This window comes from Diospyros lotus, chromosome 12, assembly GCF_014633365.1.
Source record: "Diospyros lotus cultivar Yz01 chromosome 12, ASM1463336v1, whole genome shotgun sequence".
NCBI lineage: Eukaryota > Viridiplantae > Streptophyta > Magnoliopsida > Ericales > Ebenaceae > Diospyros > Diospyros lotus.
In genome coordinates, this window is record NC_068349.1 from 7,948,868 (window position 1) to 7,971,412 (window position 22,545).

The 22,545-nt window shown below is 34.8% G+C and overlaps 2 protein-coding genes across 3 annotated transcripts; both read right to left on the reverse strand.

The window, feature by feature from the left end:
- Positions 1-975: 975 nt before the first annotated feature.
- On the reverse strand, positions 976-7,855 carry LOC127787066 (plastidal glycolate/glycerate translocator 1, chloroplastic). Its single transcript, XM_052314920.1, has 8 exons — positions 7,467-7,855; positions 7,048-7,363; positions 5,025-5,286; positions 4,759-4,874; positions 3,166-3,275; positions 2,357-2,534; positions 1,861-1,990; positions 976-1,371 (listed from the first exon to the last, which is right to left on the reverse strand). The coding sequence occupies exons 1-8, from the start codon at positions 7,764-7,766 to the stop codon at positions 1,221-1,223; spliced, it is 1,563 nt and encodes a 520-aa protein (XP_052170880.1). The 5' UTR covers positions 7,767-7,855; the 3' UTR covers positions 976-1,220.
- A 368-nt stretch (positions 7,856-8,223) lies between these two features.
- Positions 8,224-12,930, reverse strand: LOC127813920 (4-coumarate--CoA ligase-like 6). Of its 2 annotated transcripts, none has more exons than XM_052355054.1 (6): positions 11,611-12,930; positions 10,689-10,878; positions 9,691-9,818; positions 9,371-9,438; positions 8,841-8,943; positions 8,224-8,717 (listed from the first exon to the last, which is right to left on the reverse strand). In XM_052355054.1, exons 1-6 carry the CDS (start codon positions 12,673-12,675, stop codon positions 8,607-8,609), a joined length of 1,665 nt encoding a protein of 554 aa, XP_052211014.1. In that variant the 5' UTR covers positions 12,676-12,930; the 3' UTR covers positions 8,224-8,606. The 2 variants fall into 2 exon arrangements, with proteins under 2 accessions (XP_052211014.1, XP_052211013.1); XM_052355053.1 differs by having other exon boundaries at positions 9,691-9,836; positions 11,611-12,926.
- Between the last annotated feature and the right edge of the window lie 9,615 nt (positions 12,931-22,545).

The window sequence follows — 22,545 nt, forward strand, 5'->3', positions numbered from 1 at the left end:
AGTAACCTTGGTGCAAAGAGCTTCGAATTGGATAGGTAATCCCTGACTGTATTGGTTTGAGTGAGTTTGCAAAGGGCACCTTGAGGATCATCATATTCTAAGAGTCCAAATCTCACCAAGAGGTCTGCTTCAAACTCATACCAAACTCGTAGCTGATTTCTCACCTTCATCCATTGGAACCAACTTGCTGCAGGACCATCCATGTGGAAAGATGCCAAGCTGATTTTCTGGTATGTTATAGTACTCAAAATATAGTTTCGCCTCGAAGATTTCATGGGGTTCCTGTCCATCAAATCCCTGAAATTCCAGTTGTGTTGGATTATAATATAATATAATATTGTTCCTCTGGATTAAGAACAGGCATACAGCAAAATTTTGGGTTCCCATTCGGAGCAGTATTGGCGGTTGCAGGTTGTGAGCCACGGAATTCTTGAATCTGTAACATCCTTGCTTCAGTTGTCGTCCTTGCTGTGCTTGTAACTCACTCGTGATCTCTGCCTTGAATTCATTGTAATGAAGATTTAATTTCAACATAGCTTCCAGTGCGCTTCGCAGGATCTGTAGTTTTTTTTTTTTTTTTTTGATCTGGGGACCTCTGCCATCTCTCGCCCGGTTTTGTCGAGTTGAGTGGAATTTAGGTGGCCAATGCAAATGGCGGGGAAAGCGCCATTGGTGGCAATCCAGTCTCGCGGTCGGGATTCAGTGTACCCATAAAAATAAGAATAAAAAATATTCATCGTACCCATAAAAATAAAAAGGAGCCTTGTCATTTGGTAGTAACATAGCCAAATATAAGTTGCAAAAGATGCCCTTTAACATGAATTATTATTAGACTGAATATTATAAACCTTTCAAATTCTTAAGAAATGTATCAAATAATTCTATATTATATTTTTCCTTAACTGTCAGAAAAAGTGACCCACTTTTGGGTACTTAGACAAGAACAGATTGAAATGGACCCAGGGGCCAAGACACTTTAATAATTTATTTTTTACTAATACTATATTGAGGCCATTGCTGTCCCTGTACACAGATGCTTGTGAAAGGAGTCCAGTCTCAGCAAAGAGCACAAGCTGCGTCCCTACTAATGGAAGCATGATCTAACTCCACTCAATTAAGGGCTTTAACGTTGGTCTAACATAGAACACTGGAATATGATAACAACATTAAGTTGATCACCAACAATGTGTGACAAAGGACTAACTGAAGTGTTAATTGTTCTAACCGATCACTGCAAGCAAGCTTTGTCTGACAGCCGGAACAGAGCAAATAAGAGAACCAAATATACCAGTTAGAGCATAAGCGATGGCACAAAATGGGAGAGCCTCGGGTTCCTTTGCTGACAATGCTGCAGTTCCCAGTCCGTGAGCACTGAAACAACCAGAGAATAATAAAGACTAAAGGCACAAATGATAAAATTGTCTATTGGTGTTATTGTTATTGTTACTGAACACTACATTTAGAAGTCAATTGACATTATGCGTGTTAGGCCATTGATCCTAACTTGGTTAAGATAAGATGCAGTTGATAATGGTTAAATTCTGGCAGTAGCCATAATTTAGAAGAGAAACTTCTTTTACTGGAAAGGGAATGAAAGGAGCTTACAAGTTGGTATTTTTCTACCTCAAGTAACTTAAACAGCAACCACCTTATTTATTGATTATTTCTGTTGTTGTTTTGATAGGTCTACTTTTCTTTCAGTCCTGAAAAGGCTTTCAAAATCACCTTTCAGCAATGAAATTGCCTTCCATCCACTTACTTTTCGTTTCAGTTTTGTGCATTGGATCAGAAATAGGGTATCCATGAAGAAAATATAAAATTTAAGAATCGTTGTTTTGTAGCTGTGGAAAAAGTACATACCTAGATGCAGTTGCAATCCCTCGAGCAATTGGGTCATTGAAGCGGAGTTTATCAAGCACTGCTTGGACAAAGTTCGCTCCAACCAGCCCAGTTAATACCACAACAGCAGCGGTGAGAGATGAATTGGCACCTAAAACCAGCATAGGAAAGAAAGAAAGAAAGCCTATTCAATTGTTCTGGTGTGCATTACCAAACTGATCTGGGACAAAAATATTACCGCCACAACAATAAACCAACATAAATTAGCCTCTCTCTCTTTTTTTTTTAACTAACTGGAAATGCATTAAAACCACCAAAACACTAGAGAACAACCAACAGAAGAACAGAAAAGAAAACAGGAAAGAGAAGCAGGGTGTTGTATAGGTTCAGCTGTCAAAGCCAGATCTACTGTGCACAACATCCTTGTTTACTGATGTAGCCTTCGGGTAAAATAAATTAGCTCGTAGCAGTAATGAAACTATCATATAGCGTAGTTTGCCACTGGGCAATCACCAACCTTCAAAGAAGGAAACAATGCTGAGGGCCAGTGCCACAGTTACACATCTGGGTAGAATGGAAATGGTCAAAGATGGTTCCAATCCAACAAGTCGTCCAATGAGAGCGGTAGAATACAAGGAGAATAAGGATGAAATGATGACAGACGTGAAAATCTCAGCAGCATGCCTTTTCACAAGCTGAAATTGTATAAAGCACCAAATAAGATAATTTCTTATCCACCCATAATACAGAACACTGCTATATAAGAAATGAGCTCCTTAAAATACAAAATTAAAAAAAAAAAAACAGCAGTATAAAATAAAGGCACGGAATGGATATAGAAATTCTAACTGTTGTTCAATATAACAAAGGAGCACAAATGCGAAGAAAGAAGTTGGGCTCATAGTTCTTTAGTATCAAGTTTTATATATACATATATCTATTGGGTGACTGTTGACCTTTCTGGAAGTTTTTCACCATCTACATTTAACTATTTCTTCATTACCTCAGCATATTATTCTCCTTTACCATGAAAGGAAACAGATTTTCTGTAACTTCAATAAATAGATTATATAATAGTTTCTTTTAATGTTGCCACTTGCCAGTAATAGATGTAGTTGATTCCCCCGCACTTAGTTAGAGAGGCCAAGAGGATGCTATCAGGCCAACTTGGCAGCTAGTGATATGATTATGGTGCAATTCGGAACCAATAGGCTTGCATAGACTGTCAGTCTGTCACTCCAGTTAGGTGCTTAAATGAGCTAATTCTACAACACTTGCCAAAGATTAGAAACAAAGGCTCTTCAAATGTACAGGATTATCAGTTACCTTTCTCTGTTTGAACATTGAGAAGGCAAAAGATATAATAACAGAACCTAAAAATCCCATTAGAATGTCTCCAGCTCCAGGATTAGATGAGACCTTTGTAAGGTAATATCCTGCAAGTTAAAAAGAGACTATGTAAGTAAAACCAATAAAATGCATAGCAAGATAATTAGTGGAAAACATCCAAAGAAAGCATATATTTGAATCCTCAAAAATTAAAGGGAATAACGCGTACAAATAAACAATAGAACCTGTGATGGGAGAGAGCAGTGGGTATGCCACTTCAGTCCTTGTGTGTACGTTTTTTCCATGTCATTCAATCTCAATAAATTTGCTTATTTAATAAGGTTTTCTGAATTGATGGAGCTCATATGCCAGCTAGATTTATAAATCTGATATGTATCTACTCTCCTTGCCACTGGAAAACAGACAATCTAAAATGACCTGCAAAGGCCCCTTGTTGTTGATTATAATTTTCTTGGGTACAATTTATTAGCACTATGGCCTCGTGCACTCTCAAATAAAGCTACCAATGGATTTCTTTAGCATCTCTTAACCGTTTATCATTAACTAACGCACATCCTTGTGTATCTACTAGCATTTGTATGACAAGAAGAAATCAACTTATGCAGCTCCTTACATCTTTATCATTAACTAACACACATCCTTGTGTATCTACTAGCATTTGTATGACAACAAGAAACCAACTTATGCAGCTTCTTACATCTTACAGTTTGTTATGGCAAATACCTGGATTCAGCTACATGGAATCATCTTCCTTAGTTAAATGCAAGAGAATCACAGTCCTTGTGTCTCAGTTCAAGTTATTTTGCCATTCCTATTGTCTCAGCTTTGTGACTGCTACCAGAGGAGCAGCTGATCAACATTTCTACTGTATCAAGTGAGCAACAACAACCCATCAAACATGAGGCATCAAATTCAACTGATCCTTTGTATCCATATTTTAAGAGAAGACCTTGCTATATCGGGATCCTGTCTTGCTATGTTAGGCTGATGAAATATGAGATCACCTTTTTAGCAAAATGTGATCTTCACGTCTGTGTACAACAGACACAAGTTCCCTTCCTTAAAACCTTCACGATGTCTCTAGAAACCCAAGTGACATTCTACGGAATACACTTAATCCCCACTATCAACAGACAAGCTTTATATTATACTTAGTTCACATGTAAGAAAGACACCTTCATATTCCACAGAATACACTTAATGTCTCTCGTGCAAAGATTAATTCTTTCAAACTTCCTCTAACATCATTCTTTAGATGAGCAATATATATATTAATAAATTGTTAAAATGGCTGCTTAGGGTCCCAACATGCAATGTATGAAGATCAATTGGTGAAAGAAAGAGCAAACAGTGACAGCTATAATGTTAAGTGAAATGTGGATTCTCCATTCAGTTGGCAGATAGGAGATGATGGACCTGTATTAGAGATTGGATAGGTGTCATAAGATCCATGATTGAACCGTTTCTAGCTGTTAAAAAATATCATGGTCAACCATTCCACAGTATTTTTTCAATTAGTTGAAAGAAAACCAAAATGAGGAATCCTAGAGTTGTTGATTGCATCCATACCTAGAACAGGATCAATTCCAGAGCGAGAAAGATAAGCAAAAGCTAAGGCTGCTAGATCTGCAGATACTGCACAGCAAATAATTGGATGGAAAACCTTTTTCACATCAGATGGCAACCTGAAGATAAAAAATTAACAAAAAAGTGATAACAATTCAAGACAAGAAACAAAATATATATCATAAGATAGAACTGAAAAAGGAAATTACTTCCATGGTAATGTCATGCCTTTATCACAGACATGCTAAATTGAGAAAAATGTATTTTACCCAGAACCAACCATATAGCCTAGCACAGTAGATGCCAGTAGGAAAGGAAGGCATGTTCTCGCATTCGTTCCAAGTGCTGTTGGGTATGATAGTGCCGCAACAAACGATATAAGGAAAATCCCAGCCCAACTCCACAACTCTAAGTTAGAGAAAGGAGATGGTCTTGACATAGGCTCAGCAGGTATCATTTCAGTTTTTACCATTTTTCTTACAGCTATAGCTGTAAAACCAGCAACACAAAGTGAAGCTAGCCAGCCTCCAGCTGCAACAAATGAGGAAGTAGCATGCAGTTAAAATAAAGGAATAGGCATACCCAGTAGAAAGATTGGAGGCTGATATAAAGTTTCGATGCTTCAAGCATTTATAGACTATCTAGCCACATCATCATCATCAACAACTACACTTTCTCCTAACCAAATTAAGGTCAATGGCATGACATTCAAAATATCAATTGACTTCTAAAAGTCACATTGATAATACAAATGTATGCAAAAGAACAATGTGGCAAAATTTTCCACCGGATGCCCTTCTTGATGCAACTCTCTAGTGAGGGAATGATGAGAGAAAGTTCCAACACCATTTTCATATGAAAAAGTTTCATGAGATGGAGATGAATGAAGATAATTGATAAGATCATGTTCTATCACATAGTTGATATTGTGAAACCAACCTATACAAGATGGAAACACAATTACCAATCTTACTTCCAGAGGAGAATCCTAAAATTGCACAAATTGAAGGGTAAGAATCCTATTATTGTTTCCCAAAGAGATCAATTTAGGGTCTTTCCAGTTAACCATGTATGTCTCCAATGCAAATGCTTCAGAACTGCAAGACTGTTTAAAAGAAAATTTAGTTCTAGAAGCATGGTAATATCAATTTCACAAGCCCAAGAATTTACATATGGAAAGAATTTCCAACTAACTGCTTTCTTCTTATTAATGGAACATAAATGTATTTAGACAAAATAAGCATGGGTCTTCTTATTGATGCAAATACATAACTGGGAAACAATATCCCACTAAACAAGGGTAACACTATACAAAAACAACCAACCCATGACTCTCGCAAAGCGGGGACGCTTACACTAGGGATGCACATTTAGAATGGGTCTTAAACACAAAAAAATGGGACAATGTCAGTAAATTATGTATTTACATCAATAAGCAACAGTTTTGAGCACAAAGAAACAGGGCACTATGCTCCAATTCTCGAAGCTTTTTGACTTCATAACTATGCAATAAACCTCTTAGAAGCCTTTATTTCCACCAACAACTGGAAATCTATCCTAATTCTCTTAAAGTTTGACCATTTCATTTTGAACCAGCTCTAGGAAGAGTTGACTTTTGATAGAGGAGTGTGCATGCCAAAAACCAAGTAGCTGAACTAAAGTTTACAGAAATAGTGGCAGATTAGCTGGGCTAGGTTGAGGCACAAACAGAGTTGGTTCTATTTTTCTATTCTTTATTGAAAAATTGTAGCAATATCAGGCAACTCAAATAATTAGCAACATACTGATAGAATACTATGCAAAGTTAAAAGTACATGCTATAGCAATTTTAAGCATTTTAAAATGGCATTGCTCAATGATGATCATTATAATTTGTGACGAATCATCATGCAGAAGTAATAGTTGTTGTAACATTACAGTGTTTCATTCCTAAATCTTGAGAGGCAAAAAATGAATGCACGTGCAAAAGGCTGCTGTTTGTGCAAGACATCCAGGAAGAACTCTTTTAGCTTTTTTTTTTTTTTGGATTTTGTGGGGGGGTTCAGAAAATGACAAATTGGTCATTACAATAACATATAATCGGTTAAGCCTCACAATTAAATGTTGAAAAATCATATATCATGACAATTTTGGTACTAAATTTGTATGGTTTGATTAGAGTACTTATTTTTTTGGTGCTATTTCTTGGAGTTTAGCAAAGACATGAAATCATATACAAGAAGATTCATATTACTCCAAGATAATTAAAGGTCAAAATGCTCCATAAAATGCAGTATCCAAAAGTTCAAATACCTATAATGAAACAAATCTTAACCCCGGAAGCAGCAGGAATATCTTTAACGGCAATTGGAAGTACCACCAAGGATGGAACATAGAACAGTGGAAGCCACCTCTGGATAAACAAGATTGCAGGCTCAAAGAAGTTCATCAAACTGGTTGCAGCAGCAGGAACAGTAGAATCAAGAATCGTCAGAACGGTGAATACACAAAACATCCCAACCAGGGCACTAGGGAATTTAATGGCAGCTGCCACAAAAACCTTCTTCAAAACCTTATCCATGGCCAGTATGATCCCAAGCGAGACAATCAAATGCAGCACACCCAGGACCTAACCAGAACACGCGGAACCCATCAAAACGATCTATTGACAAATTTAAACAAACACCTAGCGTGCATTAAACAAAGGCACCAGGACTTCAATTGCTTCTTACACTTTGAAGGCTCGTGGAAGGAGAACCACTGGCGGAACCCATGGCGTTGGCCTGAATTCTCTGAGTAAAGTGAGCTCTGCGAATACCCGGTTGGGGAAACTTGGAATGGATGCCGGCAAATCTAATGGGGCGTGTGGCTTCGAGGAAGTTTCCATTGAAAGCAACTGGTAGTGCTTTTGAATGGATGCCAAAATGGCATTTCAGAGATGTCAGACAATTGTCGCGGAAGAATTTTGGATGGTGGTGGTGGGGAGAGGGAAGGGAGAGAGACAGATTCCACTGAACCGTTGAGGCGGCCATGGAAAATACGGATGAGAGAGCGCTGGTTTGTGCCTCTTAGGGAGAGAGAGAGAGACGGCATTTTCATTTCTTCATTTGTTTTGGAGGTTTCGGAATTTGTATGGACATAAATGGCCGTGAGGCAACAAAGATGATATGTCTAGCTAATCATTGTGCCCATAATAATCGCATGAAGTGTATATATTGAATTTTATTTTTGACATTTAAATATTTTATTGTTTTTTTATAAGAGATTCTTATTGGTTAAATGATCAAAATATATACTTCCTAAATATAATTAACCAAGGTGAAATTATATGAATTATAGAGATGAAACTATTCATTTTAATAGAATAAGAATGTAAACATACTAAGAGAAAACATGTTCCTCTTTCAGTTTTCAATTTGGTGCATGCTAAGAGATAACATGTTCCTGTCGGGTATACTTTATACCTAACTTATTTGGCTATTTCACAAGGAAAAAAAATTATTATATATCAAATCAAATTACCAAAGGTGGGATTGGTAATAATCCTTGTACTATAAAGTTTTAAGTGTTACATACAAATACAATTATGGGGAACCTCTCTTATTTTACAATACAACCAAGAAACGAAGAACAGAGAAAACGCCTAGGGAAAGCAAAACATAAACAAAACAAGTAATCAAACCAAAGGCAACTGCACTTATTGATGCACCTATGCATCAGCTTCAAAAGAATGGATTATCCTTGTTCATACAATCAACTGAGAGAATGCTATCTAACGTAATCTGCTGGTTCTATCAGCGACTAACTGCATTTTATCCTCCTTATGCTCTAAAATGCTATCTGAATTTCCTCTACCTGACTGTCATGAACAGTCAAATTCTGGAAACCAAACTCCTCAGTTCCCGCCGGAGGATCTTCCCGGCTGCCGACTTGGGTATTGACTGTGTGAACACCACCTTCCTCACTTTCTTGTACGGAGCCACCTGCAACAGGAGAGGAAACCAGGAGCAATGCAGCGGTGAGCTCGGTTTTAGCCATGAATGCAACAATAACTTGTAACAAACATGTACGAAGAGATAAGAGCAGTTGAGCCTAGTAGAAAGAACCTGCTTAGCAACAAAGTCTATTACAGTTGCCTCACGAAGCAGGCTCCCCTGCCTCTTTACTACAAAAGCCACCGGCACCTCTCCGGCTTTCTCATCCTTGTTTCTGCACAATGTAAAACATGCATCAAAGAAGAGGAGGAATTAGATTGCGCATGGAAGTGAATAACTCTGTCGAGTGATCTGAGTTCTTGACAGTGGCAATTGGTTCAAATTATACTCGTATGTCTAGTAATATTATAATGATTATAAGAGATTTATAGAGGGCAACCCAAGTGCAAGATGGCCGGGCTAGGAGTGTCGTGTTTGTACGTGCAACCTTACCAATTTGAATGGAATGTTATGTTGGAATCCCATTTCATCATGGCTAAATATCCTTGCTGTAGACATCATGAGCTATATATAAGTTTTGGGTGTGTGAGCTTGGGAAGTCAATTTCCCTTACACAGACCATATTTCTCATTTGTCACAGGTTAATCATATGGAAACATACAAAACCTAGAAGCACGGCATTTCTACAAGTGATAGCTTACCCTGTTACTGCAGCATCAAGTATGTCGGGATGCGAAACCAGTACAGATTCTAGTTCGGCAGGAGCAATCTGCAGAGTTTAGTTACAAGATTAGAACAATGATGTCCGTACTTTTCACCAGCAAGTCAATAACTAATGCATTAATAGATTCAAGTCTTCTACTAATTGAACAATAGCGGGGAAAATAAATCTCAAAAATTGGAGAACAATCCATTAGTATCTAATCTGATAGCATGTCAAATGGGGGTGAAAATCACTCGAATGTTATTCATGGTAAAGGTTAGTGAAGTGATAGGGTGCCAAAACAGGAAAATTTTATACCTGAAAGCCCTTGTATTTGATCATCTCTTTCAAGCGATCAAATATATACAAGTACCCTTCTTCATCGAAATAAACGATATCTCCTGTATGCAGCCAGCCATCCTCATCAACTGTTGCTGCAGTTGCCTCTGGATTGTTCAAATAACCTATCAAAGTCAGGGAAGATTATAAAATATAAAGTTGATTAGAAAGTAAAATGATTTCAAAGATAAAAGGAATAGTAAAATATGGTTTCCTGAAGTTTCCTTTTCCAATATTTCTTCTCTTTCTGTTTTAGTGAGACTCATTCCGAAGAATTATGTTCCCCTCTATTAAGGATAGCATCTAGTGACACTTATGGGTTGAGAAATATTTCAAGTACTGTCCAAAACTTTAAAGATGGCTAAATTTCTTTTGTAAACGAAAAAAAAAAGAACAATTTAGAAAAAAAAGAGGTTGAATGGATCAAACAACACAAAATTGGCTAGTTGCAGTTCAAGATGCCCGGGTACAAGTGAGAACAGGCTTGGATTTAAAATACTGCATGAGTCCCCATTGACCAACAGTAGAAATTGGTTAACAGCACGGCAGAAAAGGGGGCAGAAGCCGGGGCAGGTTTTGCATTAAAGTAGAATCTGATGGTTAGAGATGCTGCATGGATGTAATGGCACCAAAAACACAGTTAATTGCAGTTGTGAGACAAGCAGGACAATCAAAGATGCATTTAAAATAGGATCTAATGAACAGAGAAGAGAAAAACAGTTTCGTCAGTTAGGCAAATTGAACTCTGACATGCAGATCCAAATAAATATGTTTCAGCTCAGTGAACCTAGCTTAAATTGGTGAGCAAGACATGGCCAACGAAAATATTTAAGGAAAAATCAAAATTTCAGGTCTTCGCAAATAGAAACTCTATTTGAAGAATAAGAATGCTTAAAACAGCAATTAGACTAAATCATCTGTTTGGACTTCCAATGTGGTAAAAGCATGACCGGTCAAATCCTTAAGAAACTAATTACCTTTCATAATACCAGGTCCTTTTAACCAAAGTTCCCCACTCTTCCCAGGAGGCAAGGATGAACTAGTAATGCAATCTACCACTCTGGCTTCCATATTTGGAGCAAGAAGTCCTACTGAAGAATAATTGTGAAGCATTTTAGTATTGAAGCCACGTGTTCCTACAGCAGTTGACTCAGTCAAGCCATAACCCTGTGCACAAACAAAGTTTCACAGAAAAAATGAGTTTAAAGATAACAAAAATAACAATACTGATGTGTCACACTTCAAGTAGAAGCAATTTCCTTTAGAAACATCATGCATTGCGTGGACAAATTGTATTTGTCAGGAATCAATGGGTCTCCAAGCAAAAACAAAGAAGGAGTTACTTTTCTGAATGCCATAACAGACTTAGAAGCTCACATTTCAAATTCATTTTTGTCTTGACGTCATTTTTTGTCATGCTTCAATTGGTTTCCAAGCAAAAAGCAAAGAAATAAAAAAGGAGCATTATCTCATATTTTTTACTGTTTGGGTTTTCCTGTATGCCATAACAGACGTAAAATTCAGACTTTTGTCTTGACATCCAGTTCCAAACATAAGTATATACTTCCAATATAACGTGGACAGCTGTAAGACCAGTTTAAGATTTCAAGTTCAAAATTTTTCTAGACATGAGGTCACAACATGAGTATAGATCACCTGTATCAAAGTTCGGTTGTGTCCATGTCAGACCAATGCAAGATTTCAGATTTTCTTCCTCAATAGGCAATATGTCCATTTTTGAGGTTTTTCATGTAAGAATACGACCATGGATAGAGATGGTTGAAGGTCTAGAATTCATATAACCAACCCTACCCAGTGGGATTAAGGCTTGTGATTGTTGTTTTTGTCATGTAAATTTTCCACACATGCATTCAAATGATTGCAGGTGAAGTTACGCACCTGAATGAAATCAACATGAGGGAAAGTATGAACAAACTCCTCAATCTTTTTGCTGCTCAATGGAGCAGCCCCAGACGACACCTGTTTTAAGCTCTTCCAAACACTTCCCCTAACGCTCTTAGCCCTTGCGGTCAGTGCTGTCAGCAATGGGGGCACAACAGGGAAGTGGGTGACCTTGTACTTCTCAATGGCTCCAGTTAACTCCTCAACATCAAACTTTCTCATTATCACAATTGCAGAGCCCAATGACAACAACCCCATCACAAAAAGGGAAAGGCCATAAACGTGGAACATTGGCAAAACAGCTAAATACACATTCTCCTCATTCAAATACTCGTATTGCGACGCTTCAAATCCCACAAAATGCTTAATCATGGCTATAAAATTCCGATGAGTTAACTCAACCCCTTTGCAAGAACCCGTAGTGCCGGAAGAAAACAGAATTGCAGCAGTGTCATGCTGATGAATCTTAGGCCTAGGAACCCAACTAGGATCACCCAAAATCAGCCTATAAAAATCAGAAAACCCAGGCCTGTATGAATCAAAACACACATTTTCTGGCACCCTAATTGCAGGAACACCCAACCCATCAAATTTCTCAACTCTATCACCCAGAGTAAAGGCAAGACTCACATTGCAATCAAGTGTTTGCTTTTTCACCTCAGAGAAACTACACAGAGGATTCATAGTTGTTACAATGGCACCCAAATAGACAACACCAAGGAATATGATAGGAAAGTAGACAGAATTTGGCAAAAGAATCAAAACCACATCACCTTGCGAAACACCCATTTGGCGGAGGCCAGAAGCCATGGATTTAACCAGTGGGTAGAGCTCCGTGTAGGAGATTGAATACCCAGATGACGAATCAATGAGGGCTGAAACACCTTGGTGGGCTCTTGAGAAGATAAAGGAAACAACATCGAGAAATGGGTCTGAAGGAAGGTGAATGGAAGGGTGTTTGCTTTTGTAAATCCCGGTTTCTGGAGAGAACCAGTCCGGGTGTTTGGCAACTGGGGATTGGCAATCCATGTTATTATTTAAGCATGAAGAAGAAGAAGCCATTGATTTCAGACAAGAAGAGAAGTGGAAAGATCGGTTGATGTTCTTGACATTGAGATTGAGAGTTTTTACTTTTTATACTCCAACAGATGCTATTTTCATGTTCCAAAAGGTGGCCATCAGGTCTTCGCCGAACCATTGAAGGAAAGCAGCAGCAGCCTTGGAATCCAGCACCAGTGAAAGAAAACGACAAACCTGACCTCTGAGTCCACCGATGGGCTCAACTTCGTCATCTTGTTTCTGGATTCTCCTTTCTCAAAATTTCTACGTCTCTTCTCGCCGTCTTGGAATTTGGAAACCTCAATTTTAGTTTTCGATTTTCACAATTTTCATAAATTCTGGAATTAGAAATTTAACCAAATTGCTTGAACTCGCTAAACAGAGTATTAGAGTTCTTAGGGCTCAAATTATTTGTTTCTTTAATAATTTAGGATTTTTGAAGTTATAGGTTATTCGGTCTTTTTTTTGTCAAGAAAAATTTTAATTTGACAACTTGTTGACATGACTTTTTTATGACTTGAAATTTTCTCTTTTCTACATATACATTTTATATAACATAAATAATATTTTCGTTACCTCTTAATTAGGATAAAGTATTAAAATAAAAAATTTTAATAGTTGAGATGCAGAATTTTGATGTTTCATATATTAAAAATTAAATATTATTTTTTTAATTATTAAGAGAGCACTATATATATTAAGTCATTTTTATTTTAATTTTCAATGGGTCACAACTCATTAATTTATGAGATGGTGAAACTAGGTTAAAATTGGATACAAAGAGTTCTATAAATAGATAATTGTGCCCTTAAAGTTTGGCCTCTTGGATCTTTTGGGCAGAGTGTTTCGCAATTAAAGCTGTGTTTATTTGGATGTAGAATATTTTTCAAATTTTTGGTGTTTGGTTGACAAAACGGATAAGAAAATATTTTACCTTACAGAATATAAAGTAACTTATTAATTTAAAATATGTAAGTCATTTTTGTACTTACACAAAGCTATTGAACTATTTTTCTATTGTCAAAACATCTTTGTGAATAAAAATATATATACATACACATACATATATATACATACCGGTAAAAATATATCTATCTATGTAAATACATATAGCTAACTTATATTTGTGTTTTTGAACTTTCACGTTTTTTTTTTTTTGGGTATATTTATTCAAATTTTTTATTATTTTAATTCTATTCATAGACCATACATTTTCAAATCAATTACACACTTCGCTAACGTGACAACTGACACATAAGTAACACGTGCTTGTGGGAGTGTGACATGAATAAAAATCTACTTGTTCGATTAATGAAAAAGTGTCATGTCACATGTGGCAAAAGATTGTAAAATTTTCAATTTTTTTTTTTGTCTCTTTGACATTTCCCCATCTTTTCAACTTCCTTTTTCTCTCTCCGACATTGTCTCCTCATCTCCATTTCTCTCTAGCCATGTCTCCTCTAAAGTCTTCTCAACTTCCTCTCTCTTTCTTTGATGACGTCTTCTTAGTTCCCCTCTCTTTCTAGGGTTTTCTCAATTCCCTTTCTCTTTTTAACGTCTTCTCAACTCCTTATCTCTCTTTGGCGGTATCTCCTTATCTCATTCTCTCTCTTTGATATCTCCTCAACTTTTTTTCTTTCTCCGACGACATATCCTCAGCTCACTCTATCTTTTTGATGACATCTCCTCAACTCCATCTCTATCTCCAATGATTGGGACAACTTATCCTTATCCTTTATAATTGTTATCGACCATCTTTCCTAGCTCGTTGCCAGTTGCTTTTTGTCCTGCCAAACTTGCCCAGCCTCATTGTCAGGCACCATCTTTGCCAATCCTTCACCTCCTACAAACCCCTTTTGTCCTAACCCATTTTCTTCTCTATCCTTTACATCCTAATTGCTATCGCTCACTGAAGGAAGAAGTTGTGGCGAAGTTAGTGGTCAACAACGAGGGTTTCTTGGAGATGGATTATAGATGATGGAGGGATAATTTGGGTATTTTAGTTTGTGTATATTGCATATTATAACTCAATTTTATTTTTAATATTACGCGTTATCACTCGGGCCCCCGCCGTCCCAAGATCATCATGAGGAAGGTAAATGAGGGATGTGCTTAAGTAATCAAGATTTTTTTTTTTTTTTGAAGCTACATCTACTAACACTTATTAAGGATCACTTCTAGAAGGATGCAAATTTTTATTTCCCCAAGAATCGATCTCATACTAATAATAAAATTATATGGTTTAAGAATATAATTAAAATAATAAAAAATTCGGCTAGGCACATGAAAACGACGTAAAAATATAAGGGCAAAAACATGGACTTAGTCAAATACATACACATATACATACATATATACATATATGTGTGTGTTTGCGTTTATGTATACACATAACTAATTTTTAAAAATTATTTTGCAAAGAAAACAAACTAAAAAATAAGATAAAAAATATTTTTACGTCCAAACAAACAAAACTTAAATAGTTATGTTTCGGAAGTTTAACAAACCAATTATATATGCTTGTAATATTGCGAAAGTGTACAATTTTGTCAACTTGAAAATTGGGTTATTGAGGTTTTATAATTCTTTCATACAAAACTATAAATTTATTAGATTACCCATTATTGTGGGATGATAGATGTCCACATTGAAGTCAAATCATATCAAATTTGGTGTCGTATCTCTTTTAAATTCTATATTTTATCATATGTGATCTTATCCCAATAACTGGTATTAGAACAATTCTAATGTATAAAATTGAATCTAAGTGCTGGGAGATGCAAATTTGGATTATGTACATTTGTAAATGATATTGACAATGTGTTGTATGGTTACAAAAATAGTAATTGAAATTAAATTCTAATTTTTAGTGTTTTATTTTAAACAAAATAATGAAAATTCTATTTGTGTTGGAATCATTAAAACTATGAAAATATATAAATTTTTTTGGGGACAAGCGAGATTAAATTAAATCGCTTAAAACTTAATAGGGGGAATAATCAGATTCAAATTTAATGAATATAACCCTTAAACCTTAGATTCACCGACACTACCATATATACCATTAAAGTACAATAAGAATTTTGCTTCGTTTTTTTTTATTAATTATTAAATAAAAATATAAAAATATTAAGACATGTTGGGTTATGATTGTCAATATAAATAAGTTATGATTGACGTGTTGATGTTTTATGTTTTTAATTTTATTATTTTTAGAACTGAAAACATTAAAATCTTTGAAAATACTTGTTCTACTATTATTTTTTATTTTTGTAGGATAATAGTTTATTAAATTAGTAATATATATATATATGTATGGATGTTGTGATAAGTGATTCAAAATATATATTAATAAATGTTTGCATTTGATTTCCATTTCATGTGTATGTCGCTTGGCCTTAATTTCATTTGCATGTTATTATTATGTTATTTGGCCGTGTCTTATATCAGTCGTTGATTTCATTCTAACGGTGATCGTGTGGCTTATATTCATTAATCTCGATATATATAAAGGCTGTTATCAAGTTTTATTCGTAACTTTGCAACGAACAAACCTTAAATCGGTTAAGAGAGATGTGACACAACCCGTGAATCCTTTGATCGATAAGAACACTCAGTGTATTGCTCTGTCTTCTTGATATAATACTGTAAATATTATGTTCTTTGTTGATTCAATGTAATCGTGTTATACTCTTTTTGATTTAGTGGATTGATTAGGGATGAAAACCCCTGTCGTGATTAAGATTTATTTACGGATCTAAACACGTATATCGTGTGTTCAAGTTTGTGTTGTGTTCTTAGTGCGATTGGCTTATTTCCAATTTGATTTCTCGGCTTGATTCTTGGTTTCATTTTTTGACTGGTTGCATTGATTGCGGGATTAACAATGGACCATTTTGGCAAACCTCGTTTTAGAATAACCTAAATTTGTGGCATCTGGAGCATCTCTAGTATAGTATCCCACCAATAGTTGTTGGAAACATTAACATCCTTCACTTAATTAAACTCCTTAATCATATGGTGTGAAATAATTGCTTGCTTGTTTCAAATTCTAGGAAGTTGGTAACGAAATTGGGCGCATTCTTGGTGGAAGCAAAGACAGGAAAAGAGACAGAAATGGAAAGCTTGGAAACCATAACCACAACCAACTGTGAGCTGTGTTTCTGTATCTTAAATTAACTGTATTGGAGACTTGTACAAGTGTTTTTAGGATTACAATATTCATTGGAATTACAATTGCTAAGTTGGGATAATTATTATTTGTTTGAAAGAGGAATGAAATGAGATAAAGAATAAAACAGTATAATATAAAGGGATTTAAGGGTGAATTATAATAAATGTAAAATGTATTACCATTTTTTTATTATTTCGATACGATGAAATGTAAATGAGTATAATATAACGTCATTTTGTTTGGATAGAGAATGAAAGAGTATAATAATAAAACTCATGTCTTATATTGACTCATTTCATTTTGGGACGAAATCCTATAAAAACAAGAAATATAGTCTCCACTCCTTCTCTTGCCTTTCCTCTCCCTTTTGAATCTCTCTCATCTAAACATGGAGTTAGAGAAACTTAATTAAAGTACCTGCTTGTACATATTTTGATATACCAAAAAAAAAATCTAATGTCAAGAGGTTATTGATGAAATTATCTATTTCAGAATTTGGCTTGCATATGTTATTCTAATTGGCGTTAGGAAAGTCAAACTTTATCCCACGGAGGCTACTCAGTTTAATTGCATCTCTTGATTAGGGGTGTGCAAACGTTTTCTTTAATTGAAATAATTGGACTAAATTGATCAAAATTATCGATTCGATTTAGTTCAAACTAAGGGTTAGTTTGGTTCAAATTTTAAATTTGACAATTTTGATTATTTTAGTTCTGTTCAATTTCTTATTAAAAAAATAAAAAATAATTGAGCTGATCAAAATTATCAAACAACCTTATTCTTTACTAACATTTTGATTATTTTTGTTCAATTTTTTTGATCAGTTCATTTTTTTTTCCCATTTGTTTGATTTTTTCTCGATTTTCAATTTGTTTGGTTGATTCGGTTTATTTTTTGACACATGATCAACTATTTCTATTTCAATATTTATCGAACTGATCGAACATTCACCCCTCCTCTTGATTAGGGAAGACACAAAAGATTTTATATATAATTGTTAGATTTTTTCTTTCTACGGGCTCGATGTAAAAAAAAGTAAAATATTTTAAGTGAAAAATTATTATATTACGTTTGATAGTAATTATTTAAATTTTAATTTTTTAAAGTAAAATAATAATTTTTTTAAAAATTAATTATTATTTAAAGATCACGAGTTTATAGTTTGTTAATATAATTAATTTTTGTCCTAAGGTGAGAAATAATTGAGGGTCAAATTGAGATTAACGAAATTCTTAGAATTGAAGATGTGGTTGAATTGAATTTGCACAAAAGACTCTCAATTTGGCTAGATAAAGTGCGTCTTTATTCACTTCTAATATTTGAGAGTGCTCTATCATAACTTTTGAATTATAAAAAGACGTTAATTTTCATTAGAAAGACACTAACTTTTGACTAATCATTTCGATGAGATTGATGTAATCTCTTATAATTATAGGTTTCTTTTGTTGTCATACTGGGACTAGGAGAGAGCAAAATTAGATCTTTTATAGGATACCTCCATAATTTTTATTTCAAAATAGATATTTCTGTTTCAATGAAAATTTAAATATTGAAGATTTTCTAGGTTGGATTGCGAGATAGAAAGATTTTTTTGATGAGTTCTACTACAGGGCCAGATAACCTCATAAAGAGGCTTACAGAATAAAGTCAAAAAGACCAAAATACCCTCGCCTCTCTCCTTTCTCCCTTCCATGACTATGCGCAGAGCCCTCGCCTCCCTCTATCTTTTCTTTGCGTGACTGCCGTGTCTTGCCTCGCCGCCAGCATTATCGTCTCGCCACGCCTCGCCGACCTTTGCTGGATGCAACGACGATCGACGAGGCGAGGCGATGATGCTGACAATGAGCAAGGCGAGGCGAGGCGGTCGACAATCGCGCGAAGAAGAGAGAGGAGGGAGATGAGGGCTCTGCAAAACAACCATGGGAGAAGGGAGAGAGGCGAAGGTCAGTGCCGAACCTGAGATTTGGGGGCCCTGAGGCGAAATGTAAAAATAGACCCCCAAATCATAGAGCACATTTAATTTTTTTTTTTGTAAGATTCATTCAACATCAATAAAGCCAAGTTAGCCAACATCAATAAAATAGACATAGGCAAGCTATCAAATAATCCAAATCTCCGAATATATCACAAACAAAACGAAATGAAAATGACGAAATGAAAATGATTCGTGAAAGAGAAACTAACCGCTGAAAGTGAAAGTTGAAGCTAAGCTAAAAAGATCTGGATTCTTCTAGAGAAGCAAATTTGCTTCAAGGATTGGACAGAATCTGAGGCAGCAAGCAGTCAAGCTAGAGCGACTGTCGACTGAGAGTGAGACAGCGAGGAGCGAGCCACCGGTGACCGGCCACGAGGGCGAGCTACCGCCGAAGCCGATGGAGCAGCAAGAGGCGAGAAAGCGAGGGCGAAGGGCGACGATCCGACGGAGCAGCGAAAGGAGAGAGAGGCAGCGAGAGGCGAGAGCGAGGGCGAGCCACTGACAGACCGACGACGAAGGCGAGGCGTGAGGATGAGGACGATGGAGGGACTTACAGAGCGACTGAGCGAGAGAGGGCTGTGAAAGCGAAAGCGAGAGGGCGAGAAAGGCAGAGGCGAATGCGAAGCTTCGAGGGAGAGGGGAAAACCGTGGATGGTTGGGCCCTTACCAAAAAGGGGGGTTCCAATTTATAGGCCCCCAAATATATTAATTTTCATGGGCCCTGAGGCAGCTGCCTCACGGGCCTCATGGGAGATCCGGCCCTGGTGAAGGTGGGCAAGGACATTTGACTCTTTTTAACTCCATTTGATAAGCCCGTCTGTAAAGACATCGACCAATGTAAAATTATCTTTTTTTGATTACATAGAAATTGCAAAAGGAAAGAGAGTACGACTGATAACTTGTAGATTGAAAGGTAATGCTTCTGCATGGTGGTAAAGATTGTAGACAAGAAGCAATCATGAGGGAAAGACATCTGGTTGAACCTAGTACAGAATGAAACAGTTGCTAAAGAAGGATGTTATTCTTGGATCCAAAAGGTGAAATCCCTCACCCCGGGGGCCCCTCCTTGACTGCCCCACGCCACGAGAGAGGATTTAAATCAGGTACACGGCGGCCATGGTCAATGGGAGGCCCAGTGCTGGCTGCCCACAAGGACCCCACCCCTGAGGAGCAGAAATCCCACACTGCGGCTGGCCAGACTCAAACCTGGAACCTTGGATCCAATCTACCATCCCACAACCAACCGTGCTACGCCCTGGGGGCAAGAAGGATGTTATTCTTGTTCCAACTATGAGTAGATCTTGTTCCAACAATATCTACGATGTAAGACTGTGTACGAAAACATTGCAAAATTCACGTGACTAAAAGAGTAGGGAGACATAGGGCAGCAAATGGCATGGTATATTGAGAGATTGAAACTAATAATTATTGATTAAGTTACATGAAAATAGAAATGAGAAATATTTTTAATACGAAATTAAAACACAGAAACGATATTTTTCTAAAAAAAAAGGTAGGAAACGAAAATGTGAGATAAATTATAAATTTAAAAAATATAAAAAAAATTTAAATATAATTTTTAATATACAAAATTATGAAAAATAATTCAAACACAAGTTCAATAATATACCTAAGTGAAGGTTAGTCCTTTGTTACTAACTAAACCTGCATTCACTCAAGTTGGACAACTCATAATTAAGATTTTACTTGATCAAATAAAAAAATACATTCACTTAAGTTAGACAATTCGTAATTAAGATCTAATTTCATCAAATAAAAAAAAATAATATTAAACAATTACAAAATTCAAAACGAATTGAAAACAAGAAAAAGAACAAGGCTTAATGTTGTTGACAATAATCTCTTCTATTTTGTAGATGAGCATCTCTACTGAGAGATTCAACCGTAACTCAAGAACGAGTTTTTTTTTTTTGAAGTGAAAGGGTTTAACACAAGGCTTAGGGCTTCTTTTTAATAATTTTTGTAATTTTTAGTATTCAATCATTTTAAAAAGATTTAATTATTCCTTAATTAGCACCATTCCTTATTCTAGAATATTTAAGATTCTCTTTTTATCCTTACTTAGTTTTACTTTTTTTTTTTTAATTAGAATTTCTTATCCCTTACAAAGTATGAAGTTTAAAAATTTCAAGCTTACAAATAAGAGGAACAGGAGTTTATTTTAACATATACAAACATAATTTTATTTCCTATAATTGAGATTGTTTCTTTAATTCTTGAGCTTTTGTGCTTGTGAGAAGATTAGTTAAATGTTTTCTTTAATTTGTCACATTATATGCTGCATAAAAAATATACTATATGTCAATTAAAGTTCAAAATTTTAAATTAGTGATTTAGTACACTCGCTAAAATACTTGAAAAGACAAAAAATATCCCTTTTTCTTCAAAGAGAAAATATTGCTAGAGTAAGAGCATTTAAAAAGGAAAAAGAAAAGTATTCTTGTATTTTTTTTGAATATTTTAATTACTAACATCAATTTTCAAAATTTTAGACTGCATTATCTTTACTTTTCAATTTTTAGTTTTGAATTTTGAATTCATTTTCAGTTTTCTGTTATGATAGTCAGTTTTTAGAAAATTGAAAACGCGTTCTCTTTATCATTTTGAAAAACTATTTTTCAAAACAGAAAATTAGAAAACGCGTTTTTTTTGAAATTTTGAAAATATTTTTTTAATGATATTTTATTCAATAAATTTGATTATTAAGTAAATTATAAATATTTAATGTTAATATATTATTAAAAAAAATATACATTTTAAAGTTAATAAATTTTATAATATTTTTTTCCATTATAATAATAAAATATGAATAAATAAATATGTTTTGAGTTTGTTTTGAATGAAAACACTTAAAACAACTTTTTGTTGTTTTTAGTTTTCTTTACAAATCTTTTTTTATTTTCAAAAATACATTTTTAAAAACAAAAAAAAAATGTGTTTTCATTATTTTAAGAAATTGAAAACTAAAAATGATTTGAAAACAATAAAAAAAATGCAACCTTAGGCTGCGTTCTCTTTACTTTTTAATTTTCAATTTTGAGTTTTAAATTCATTTTCAGTTTTCTGTTTTGATAGTTTATTTTTAAAAATTGAAAACGCATTCTCTTTATCATTTTAAAAAATTATTTCTCAAAATAGAAAATTAGAAAACGCGTTCTCTTTGAAATTTTGAATTTTTTTTAAATTATATTTTATTCAATAAATTTGATTATTCAGTAAATTAAAAATATTTAATGTTAATATATTATAAAAAAAATTATAAAATTTAAAGTTGATGAATTTTATAATAATTTTCCCATTACAATAATAAAATATGAATAAATAAATAAATAAATGTGTTTTGAGTTTAGAATTTATTTTAGATGAAAACACTCAAAACAATTTTTTGTTATTTTGTGTTTTCTTTACAATTTTTTTATTTATTTTCAAAAATGCATTTTTAAAAAATATCAAGGAGAATGCATTTTTATTATTTTAAAAAATTAAAAATAACTTAAATACAGTAAAGAGAACGCAGCTTTAGTATCTCCTATTATTTTTAAACCTCATACATATCTATTGACCAATATTAGGTATGCCTTTATCTCCATATCCATCAAACCGTTTGTCCTTTGGAATAATCACCTATTACAATTCTATCTAAAAGTTATCCAACTCCTGGAAAGTCATTGAGAGTCACAATCATAATTTTTTAACTATCAAG